At 43.7% G+C, this 10,284-nt stretch overlaps 2 protein-coding genes across 4 annotated transcripts; one reads left to right on the top strand and one right to left on the bottom strand.

Moving 5' to 3' along the window:
- The first annotated feature begins 411 nt into the window (after nucleotides 1-411).
- On the top strand, nucleotides 412-4,890 carry clns1a (chloride channel, nucleotide-sensitive, 1A). The gene is made up of 7 exons (XM_010869906.4): nucleotides 412-851; nucleotides 1,198-1,334; nucleotides 1,412-1,534; nucleotides 1,766-1,876; nucleotides 2,609-2,782; nucleotides 4,537-4,603; nucleotides 4,756-4,890. Coding segments are annotated over exons 1-7 (732 nt in total). The 5' UTR covers nucleotides 412-732; the 3' UTR covers nucleotides 4,757-4,890.
- A 38-nt stretch (nucleotides 4,891-4,928) lies between these two features.
- aqp11 (aquaporin 11) lies at nucleotides 4,929-10,246 on the bottom strand. 3 transcript variants are annotated; one of them, XM_020049983.2, is made up of 6 exons: nucleotides 10,035-10,246; nucleotides 9,722-9,783; nucleotides 9,221-9,503; nucleotides 8,769-9,073; nucleotides 5,987-6,103; nucleotides 4,929-5,872 (listed from the first exon to the last, which is right to left on the bottom strand). In XM_020049983.2, exons 2-6 carry the CDS (start codon nucleotides 9,777-9,779, stop codon nucleotides 5,784-5,786), a joined length of 852 nt encoding a protein of 283 aa, XP_019905542.1. In that variant the 5' UTR covers nucleotides 9,780-9,783; nucleotides 10,035-10,246; the 3' UTR covers nucleotides 4,929-5,783. The 3 variants fall into 3 exon arrangements, with proteins under 3 accessions (XP_019905542.1, XP_019905541.1, XP_010868248.2); XM_020049982.2 differs by having other exon boundaries at nucleotides 10,099-10,246; XM_010869946.3 differs by lacking the exon at nucleotides 10,035-10,246 and having other exon boundaries at nucleotides 9,221-9,396; nucleotides 9,722-9,895.
- Nucleotides 10,247-10,284: the final 38 nt, after the last annotated feature.

Genomic DNA, 10,284 nt, shown 5'->3' with positions numbered 1-10,284 from the left:
TGTTCGGCCAAAAATGGGCCTGGGCTGGTCGATTAACACAGTGGTTCCCAACCAGGGGTACTAGGACCCCTGGGGGTACTTGGCCTCTCCACAGGGGGTACTTGAAAACACTCATGACACCATAGGCTTACTAGTGAAATTAACATGAGGGGGTACTTCAGGGCTACTCCAAGCAGTGCAGAATCTTTTGGGGGGTACAGTAATTAAAAAAGGTTGGGGGCCACTCGATTAACAGATAGGGTTGTATAGAGAAATTGCTTTCGGGCTTTTTTTGTGGATTCCGCGGGTGATTTAGAAGTTTACAGTCAATGAAATGAAATGAAAACACTGACCAGGATGTGATGACACCGAAGAGGCGCTTAATGGTACGGATATACTGCTGAGTTCTCTTTCTATCTCTATGTTCGAACCAACGCTAGTAGCTACTAGCTAGCAGGGGGAAAAGAAGCGTGGGGAGCTGGATGGATAATAGCTAGCTAGCAAGCTCGTTGCAATACTGGGACATGTCTATAAATAAATCTTGTAACTGAATTTTCACGCTGTCATTAGCTGACTTATTGTACTATCGTGTTGTTGTATGTGTTGGGACTTCAACTAGCTTTATCCCATTTTGTTCTGCGAAGTAGATAAGGCACGTTGTGAAACGAAAATTAGTCAGTTTGTTTTTGTGGAGCAGTTTTGTTGACCCAAAACAGTGAATTATATTGCTGTTATCTCAAACGGTTTGCGAGGATGGTTCTTTTAAAGAGCATTCCTCCACCCAGCGAGGGAGTCAGACATAAACAAGCTGAGACTACGGCAGTTTTGGACGGGAAGGGGCTCGGAGCTGGGACGCTATACGTTGCTGAAACGTATGTGATGCTCTGGTGGCACGCTAGTTAGCTTTGCTAGCAAGTTCATATTAGTATTTGTTAGCACGCTAGCCATTTATTATTCTTTTAAGTTACTATAACATATTTTCAATACAAAAGTACGTCTTTCTTAAAATCGGCTTGGCGTTTGCTTGATGCTAATTAGCTAGCTTTTCTATGTTAATGTCACTGACAGACTGGATCCCCACAGCCAGTGGAAAGCTATATAGCTAACATAAGGCAAAAGTGAATAGATCTCAAATTGAACATTTTAGTCTTCCCTAAGCAAGTCAAGCAGTTTACGTTTTTACCTTGGAATAGCAGTTTTTTTTGTTTTGTTTTACAGGCGGTTGTCATGGTTTGATGGGTCAGGGATGGGCTTCTCTCTAGAGTACCCAACTATAAGCCTGCACGCCATCTCAAGAGACCTCAGTGCCTACCCACAGGAACACCTGTACGTCATGGTCAACGCCAAACTGAGCGGTGAGAAATGTCAAATCTAAAGTGAAACACTTTTTTGTGAGGTCGTGAGAAGATCTAAAGTTAAGTTTTTCTTCCAGATGAGAACGAGGCAGGGATGCAGGAGAATGCCCACGATGAGGAGAATGAGGATGAGAGCAGTGACGAAGATGAATCTGAGGTCATCACAGAGCTCCGCTTTGTGCCTAGAGACAAGGATGCATGTAAGTCTGGGATGGGAGGGAATTCTAGTACTCAATACAAAAGAGGGAACTTTATTCAGCAAGTCACAGATTATACAATATGTGCTGTACCATATGATAACCAGTTCCAAAAGACACATTCATTAGTGATGTTGAAAGATTTTGGCTCTAGTTGTTTGAATAGTTTGAAAAGGCTATTGTAGCTAGCTCCAAAAAACAGATTTCCCTGTGTGTTTGTCTGTCCATGTCCAGTGGAGTCTATGTTTTCTGCAATGTGTGAGTGTCAGGCCCTTCACCCAGACCCAGACGATGAAGACTCAGACGGGGACTTTGATGGAGATGAGTATGATGTGGAAGAGGCAGGTGTGTAACTCTCCTACAGGCTCACCAGAGCAACACCTGTTTTTTTTTTTTTTAGGTTGGATCAGTTTTTGCTATGTTATCAACAAATATTGCGGCCTCCCAGTTGGCGCTTTGGTCCAGACTCTCTTTGATGGTGCCAAGCTATCCATACCGGTCCAGTAGAGCCTTGACTGTGCCCTCTGTACGCTGACTTTATTATTCAATTAGTCCATTGTCATTATTATGTTCAGCTTGAAAACTATCAGCAGAGCTACCTTACTATCATTGCTGTGTGTCTAATATCTGTACTTGCTCTATGTGCACCCAGGCATAGTGATTTATGGCCATTGTAGTTGTTAATGTTTTCTATGCTTGACAATGTTGAGTATCAGCATAATGAAACTACAGATTCCTAAAGCCCACTGTCCCAAAGTTTGTATTGACCTGATTTCTCATGTAATGTGCTCAGAAAGCAGATATTAGTTGTTGAAACCTATCATTGAAAAATAACAGCCATTTTTTATAAATCGCTCAGCACTAGTACAACAGACAGACATGTCCACAAGTAGTCTACACAGCGTCTCAAGACTGTAGATGGTGTGATCAAGAAAATAATACTAACATTCTGTCACTCTTTCTCAAATCATGGAAAAGAGGCAGGTAAGAAACCTAACCCACAACACAGACACACCACTACTACAAACAATCACAGGTGGAATTCTCTCTCCATGTCTCTCTCTCTCTGTCTTTCAGAGCATGGCCAGGGTGATATCCCATCATTCTGTACATATGAGGAGGGTGTGTCAGGGCTCACGGCTGAAGGTCAGGCCACTCTACAGAGACTGGAGGGGATGTTGGCTCAGTCTGTCGCTAGCACCTTTCACATGGCTGGTGTTCGTACAGATGAGGCCAATGGAGAGTTTGACGGTGGGTCATGGAAATCTTTTATTTATTTGTGCGCAACAGTTTAATTTATATTGCAAGAGAGGTATAAATGGCACCTACACCTCAAAGTTGCTCCTAACTGGTTACATGAAGCAGGCACAGGACAGCTATTAATGTGTAGTCTTGATTTGGACCAAGAAGTGCCAACAAAAGTCAAAGAAGCCATTCTGAGGCAAACAGAATATTAAAATATTGTTGTTTAGAAATGTAGCAAAGACCTTACTTAACTAAAACAAAAGAAAAGAAAGAACAGAAAGCAATGGTCTAGAAGCCCAAGGAAGACTTCTAAAGCGGATGACCGTAGAAGGCTCACCTTAATATAAAAAAAACAACTGTCAGATCAGAATCCTTCTATGAGCTGGACTTGGATGTGTTAGCCATCCCCATTAGAACTAGAGACTTAATTGAAAGGTGCAAATCACAAGCAGCAAAATCAGAATGACCCTCTTACAGTATGCCAAGATATACCTAAAAAGACCCTTGAATTCTGGATAAAGGTATTGTGGAAAGATGAAATAAAGACTAACATGTACCAGAGTGAAGGCAAGACCAAATGGAAGAAATAAGATGCACTGCATAGTTCCTCATCTATGAAATATAGATGAGGTTATGTTATGGCTTGTGCAGGTATGGCTGGAACTGGCTCATTTGTCATGTAATTGCTGTTCGCAGAAGCAGAATTATTTCTGGGTTCCTTAAGTGTACAGGAACAATGTCTGCTTAAGTACAAGATGTTGCATCCAAAGTAATTGGGCATCAGTTTATCATACAGAAAGATGAGTCCCTACAGGATATTTCAAGTTTTTTTTCCTTAATGATGAAACCAATATGTACACAAATGCCCTCAAATAAAAGCTCAAAATCTATACTTTAACATCTTAGTAATTGTTTGATTGGAAATCCAAACTTAGTACAGGACCAAAAGAATATTAAATTCTTAATCATCCCAGTAATTACAGAGGTCACTGTATGAGAGATTATAGTAAATGGCCTGCTTGTCAAACAGCTTCCAAAAGCATGGGCATTAATATGAAGTTGGTCCTCCCTTTGCTGCTATTATATCCTTTACTATCCTAAGCAGCCTTTCCAATAGTAGTTGGAACATGGCTTCGGTGATTTGTTTCCATTCAGCCACAACAGCGTTATTTAGGCTGTGCGCTGATGTTGGGCATTTCGGCCTGGCTTACAGTGCGAGTTATAATTCATCCCAAAGGTGTTCGAGGTCAGGGCTCTGTGCAGTCCAGTCAAGTTCTTTCACATCAGTCTCGACAAACCATTTTAGTACAGACCTTTCTTTGTGCACAGGGGCATTATCATGCTTAACAGGAGAGGGCCTTCCCGAAACTGTTGCCACAAAGTTAGAAGCAAAAAAATACAGAAAGAATTCAAGAAAGTCCCTTCACTGGAACCAACTGGCCTAGCCCGAACTGTGAAAAACTGCTGCCGACCATGATTCCTCTGTCACCAAACATTACAATTGGCACTATGCATTCAGGCAGGTAGTGTTCTCCCACCAAACATAGATTTGTGACGGACTGACAGATGAAGCATAACTGATCCCTCCAGAGACTGTTTCCACTGCTTCAGTGTCCAATGACTTTACACCGCTCTGGCAAATGCAGCCCACATCTATCAAAAACATGTGCATGAGCATGAAGGAAGCAGTGTGTTTATAATAAACCGACTAGTCTGCTTTGTCTGATCTAATTATTCTGGTTCTATGTCGGTCTCTGCAGAAGGGATGGAGGTGGATGCAGGGTCAGCCGTGGCCGGACAGTTTGAAGATGCAGATGTTGACCACTGGTAATTGATGGGTTATTCACAATCAACACTGTTAGTTTGGTCCAGATGTTAACCTTATGGACGTGCTGCCATTCTTTAAGTCTTATGCATCTCTGTTTCTCACCTGTCTGCGGCTCTCACCTGTCTGCGGCTCTCACCTGTCTGTATTTTAGATCGAACTCTACTGGCAGTTGAAGCAGATGTGGTACATTGTGGAATGGGAGGAGAATAGAGCCTGTCGTCCCCAACACATTTTCTGTTAATACTGTTTTGTACCTGAAGCCCTGTTTACTGAGTTTTTCCAACTGGGGGCAGTGTTGTCTTTGTATGAAATCTCTTCAATAAATATTGTTTTTCTATGAAGAACATTGTCTTTGTGTTCAGTGAAAATTCCAAAGAAGTAACATAGTTAAACCCTGAGATATTGGGGAAACCGCTTTTTTTAACTTGCAAACATAAAAAGAGATACTGTGTGTGAGTTCTATATCAATTCTGAGAATGTAACCTGGCTGTTATTTTACACCAATGAAATGTCTTGCACAGCCAGTTGGTTTACGTTGAGGAGTTTTGAGCAGACCAATTACATCAAATAGCTACACACATCTTTGTGATTGAGAAAGCAGCTCAGCTATTCTCCCAGTTTATTTTAACAATGTGATGCATTAAAAATACTGTCAGAGAACCTTGTCCTTCACCTCAGTCCTTAGGCTGGCCGCAGACATAGGCCATGCAGGTGTACATAAATGAATGCTTTCTAAAATGGCTAGTTCAGTGTTCCTACTACTAACTTAAGAAATTAACACACACTCCAGAGGAGGCTGGTGAGGTTGATTCTGTTCTTTTCCAGGCCAATTTCAAGTGCCACCAGCCTCCACTGTTCAAAACATTAGGTTAAATACTAATAATAAATGCTATATATACTATATAATGTGCTACATTTGAAAGAGGTCATGATGAATAAGTTTTCATTTTGTAGGGATGGACAGTGAGTCCACTTGACACCAAATGGAGACAAAACAAAGAGTTACTTCCTGAACTCATCCAATAACCATGAACAGTACCTGAACAGGCACACTTGATTCACTAATAAAGGCCTTGATGATGTCTAATCAGGTTAGTTAGCTTTAAATAGATCTCATACATTGAATGGCTGGGAGTCCCTCAGGAGAGGTTTGGAAACCTCTGCTCTGATAAATCAGGTTCATTCCCTCTTGTTGGCCAGGAGGGGGCGATGCGCAGGGGTTCCACCAGGCGACAGCTGATCAAACAACAAGACCGAACACATCATACCTGGGGTACACAAAGAGGAGGGAAGAGCAGAGGGTGAGGCTGGGGGAATAGGCAGATGGAGGAGATGACAAAAGAGACTAATAATAGATAAAAAGGTAGTGTGTGTGTTAGTACCTAGTAGAGGAGCCAGCCAGTAAACTAGACAGTAATCCAAAAAGGAGTGTCCACTGCAGGGGAACTGGGTGGAGAAGGCCAATGCAGGGTTGAATACAGCTCCCGTCATCTTGCCTCCTGCAACACACACATAGTTAAACCTGCTCCTACACTCTTACCTGAGACAACACACACATAGTGAAACCTGCTCCTACACTCTTACCTGAGACAGCACACATAGTTAAACCTGCTCCTACACTCTTACCTGAGACAGCACACATAGTGAAACCTGCTCGTACACTCTTACCTGAGACAGCACACATAGTGAAACCTGCTTGTACACTCTTACCTGAGACAACACACATAGTTAAACCTGCTCCTACACTCTTACCTGAGACAGCACACATAGTTAAACCTGCTCCTACACTCTTACCTGAGACAGCACACATAGTGAAACCTGCTCGTACACTCTTACCTGAGACAACACACATAGTTAAACATGCTCCTACACTCTTACCTGAGACAACACACATAGTTAAACATGCTCCTACACTCTTACCTGAGACAACACACATACACTAAACAAAATTATAAACGCAACACTTGTTTTTGCCCCCATTTTTCATGAGCTGGACTCAAATATCTAAGACTTTCCCTATGTACACAAAGGCCTATTTCTCTCAAATATTTTTCACAAATCTGTATAAATCTGTGTTAGTGAGCACTTCTCCTTTGCCGAGATAATCCATCCACCTCACAAGTTTGGCATATCAAGATGCTGATTAGACAGCATGATTATTGCACAGGTATGCCTTAGGCTGGCCACAATAAAATTGTGTGTTGTCTCAGGTAAGAGAGATAGGAGCACGTTTAATTGTGTGTATGCTGTCTCAGGTAAGAGTGATAGGAGCATGTTTAACTACACTGAACAAAATTATAAACTTTTGTTTTTGCCCCCATTTATCATTAGCTGAACTCAAAGGTCTAAGACTTTCCCTATGTACACAAAAGGCCTATTTCTCTCAAATATTTTTCACAAATCTGTCTAAATCTGTGTTGGTGAGCACTTCTCCTTTGCCGAGATAATACATCCACCTCACGAGTTTGGCATATCAAGATGCTGATTAGACAGCATGATTATTGCACAGGTATGCCTTAGGCTGGCCACAATAAAAAGCCACTCTAAAATTTGCAGTTCCATTACCCAGCACAATGCCACAGATGTCACAAGTTTTGAGGGAGCATGCAATTGGCATGCTGACTGTAGGAATGTCCACCAGAGCTGTTGCCCGTGAATTGAATGTTAATTTCTCTACCATAAACCATCTCCAAGGCATTTCAGAGAATTTGGCAGTACATCCAACCAGCCTCACAACCACAGACCACGTGTAACCACACCAGCCCAGGACCTCCACATCCAGCATCTTCACCTCCAAGATTGTCTGACACCAGCCACCGGGACAGCTGCTGCAACAATTGGTTTGCACAACCAAATAATTTTTGCACAAACTGTCAGAAACCATCTCAGGGAAGCTCATCTGCATGCTCATCGTCCTCATCAGGGTCTCGACCTGACTGCAGTTTGTCGTCATAACCGACTTGAGTGGTCAAATGCTCACATTCGATGGCGTCTGGCACTTTAGAGAGGTGTTCTCTTCATGAATGAATTCCGGTTTTCACTGTACAGGGCAGATGGCAGACAGCGTGTATGGTGTTGTGTGGGTGAGCGGTTTGCTGATGTCAATGTTGTGGATCGAGTGGCCCATGGTGGCGGTGGGGTTATGGTATGGGCAGGCTTGTGTTATGGACAACGAACACAGGTGCATTTTATTGATGGCAGTTTGAATGCACAGAGATACCATGACGAGATCCTGAGGCCCATTGATTTGCCATTCATCCAGGACCATCACCTCATGTTGCAGCATGATAATGCACGGCCCCATGTTGCAAGGATCTGTACACAATTCCTGGAAGCTGAAAACATCCCAGTTCTTGTTTGGCCAGCATACTCACCGGACATGTCATCCATTGAGCATGTTTGGGATGCTCTGGATCGGCATATACGACAGCGTATTCCAGGTCCTGTCAATATCCAGCAACTTCGCACAGCCATTGAAGAGGAGTGGACCAACATTCCACAGGCCACAATCAACCTGATCAACTCTATGCGAAGGAGATGTTTTGCACTGCGTGAGGCAAATGGTAGTTTTCAGGCCCCCCCGGACCCCCCCAATACAGTGAAACTGCACATTTTAGAGTGGCCTTTTATTGTGGCCAGCCTAAGGCACACCTGTGCAATAATCATGCTGTCTAATCAGCATCTTGATATGCCAAACTTGTGAGGTGGATGGATTATCTCGGCAAAGGAGAAGTGCTCACTAACACAGATTTATACAGATTTGTGAACAATATTTGAGAGAAATAGGCCTTTTGTGTACATAGGGAAAGTCTTAGACCTTTGAGTCCAGCTCATGAAAAATGGGGGCAAAAACAAAAGTGTTGCGTTTATAATTTTGTTTAGTGTATGTGTGCTTTCTCAGGTAAGAGTGATAGGAGCATGTTTAACTATGTGTGCTGTCTCAGGTAACAACACACACACAGTTAAACCTACTCCTATCACTATTAACTGAGACAGCATACACACAATTAAACATGCTCCTATCCCTCTTACCTGAGACAACACACACACACACAGTTAAACGTACTCCAATCCCTCTTACCTGAGACAACACACACACAGTTAAACATGCTCCTATTCCTCTCATATGAGACAACACACACACAGTTAAACCTGGCAGTGTACCTGCATATGTCAGGATAGCGGTGAGTGCTGCTACGGCATGGACCCGATACCTCTGGTCCACAGTGTGTGTGTGTGTGAAGGCTGTTTGCATTGCGAAGGCTCCTGCTAGCTCCATGGCAGCCGCCGCCACCAGTGGGCCAGGGAGCACCAGGCTGGTGTCTGCGTGGATGGGGCTGGTGCACTGGAAGCCCTGGAGTGCGTGTTTCCAGTGCAGGTCAGATAGGCGTAGGGTCCACAGCCCTTGTAACATGGTAGGCGCCACACCCGCTGCAATGAACTGGCAAACCACCCTCAGCATGCCGCCCCTGGATGAAATATAACAGATTATTTATTAATTATACACAGAATAAAACGTGGTCGTTATCCATTATACAGAAAAAGCACCATTAAGAGGAATTGCCAGTAGGATAAAATGACATATCCTTTACACAGGGACAACATTAGAGTACAACCTGGCAGTGAGGCGTCCCCGGTAGGTGTGCTCAAACGTGCTACATGGGTTCCCCAGGGCTCCATGGAAGGTGACAGCATGGACCACCGATGCCATGTAGGTAAGGCTGAGGCAGAACTGAGGCTGCAGCTGGCCTAGCTCTCCCAGCAGACGTAGCTCCAGGTTGCAGATACACAGCTGCAGTGTGGAGACCAGCTCGATAGCATAAACAGGAGACAGACCCTTGTGAGCTAGCAGCTTGGTTAGGATCCTTCTGCCCACCTCACACAGCAGCACAAAAAGCACTAGCAGACACAGAGATAGCACAATGCCTGACATCTCTATGCAGACATCTAGGCTAGCTCTCTTCCCTCTCTATCTCTCTATTCTCTTTTCCCTCCTCTAACTGTACATTTTCCTGTGTGTTCTCTCCTGGCTGCAGCTAACTACTGTGTGTGTGTGTGTGTGTGTGCGTGCCTTTGTGATCAAAGAATCACTCTGCTCTAGATGATAATGAGCTCACATGGTACGGAAGTGTCTGCGTCCCTCTTCTCTCTGTCTGTCCTTCCACTGCTCCCCATTCCTCTGTGTGATTCCCCAACCCACCACCAGAGAGCATGGTCGTTATACAAACTCAATTAGGTCAAGCAGTAAATGGGTTGAGTTCCAAATGGTGGCTAGGTGCTTTCAGTGCAGCACTACTTTTGACCAGAGGCCGGTTGTGGTTGTGTAGTATAAGACAAAAAGCAGGGCCATTTGGGACAGGACCATGTCTATGCACCTCACACAATCACAATGCCTCTCCCCCAATCACACAGTTCCACACTTCTCTCTACCTTCCTCTCCTTCAGCAGAACTGCTCTGTGAATAGTGAATAGTCTGATGAAAATTAGAATGCACCTGAACTCGGCAATTAAGCAAAAGCAATCCCAACAATGGACCTCTTCACTTCACAAATGTCCATATTTTTTAAAGAGGACACAATGAATGAAAGCCACTTGAAACTATTGAGACGCCGCTCTGAAGTCTCATCGGGGCTGAAATGACTAGACCCGCCCCACCTCCCACTAAAACAGGCAGCGAGAG

The sequence above is a fragment of the Esox lucius genome, chromosome 1 (assembly GCF_011004845.1).
Source record: "Esox lucius isolate fEsoLuc1 chromosome 1, fEsoLuc1.pri, whole genome shotgun sequence".
In the NCBI taxonomy this organism is placed as follows: domain Eukaryota; kingdom Metazoa; phylum Chordata; class Actinopteri; order Esociformes; family Esocidae; genus Esox; species Esox lucius.
This window is presented reverse-complemented; position numbering and strand designations above follow the sequence as displayed.

Bases quoted from the DNA above. Each gene is read 5' to 3' on its own strand.
- clns1a (XM_010869906.4), top strand. From the start codon at position 733: ATGGTTCTTTTAAAGAGCATTCCTCCACCCAGCGAGGGAGTCAGACAT. The intron at 852-1,197 runs GTATGTGATGCT...TTTGTTTTACAG, and splicing joins ACGCTATACGTTGCTGAAAC to GCGGTTGTCATGGTTTGATG. The intron at 1,335-1,411 runs GTGAGAAATGTC...TTTTTCTTCCAG, and splicing joins GGTCAACGCCAAACTGAGCG to ATGAGAACGAGGCAGGGATG.
- aqp11 (XM_020049983.2), bottom strand. From the start codon at position 9,779: ATGGGGAGCAGTGGAAGGACAGACAGAGAGAAGAGGGACGCAGACACT. The intron at 9,504-9,721 runs GTGAGCTCATTA...TGTGTCTGCTAG, and splicing joins CGCAGACACTTCCGTACCAT to TGCTTTTTGTGCTGCTGTGT. The intron at 6,104-8,768 runs GTACACTGCCAG...TGTGTGTTGCAG, and splicing joins CGCTATCCTGACATATGCAG to GAGGCAAGATGACGGGAGCT.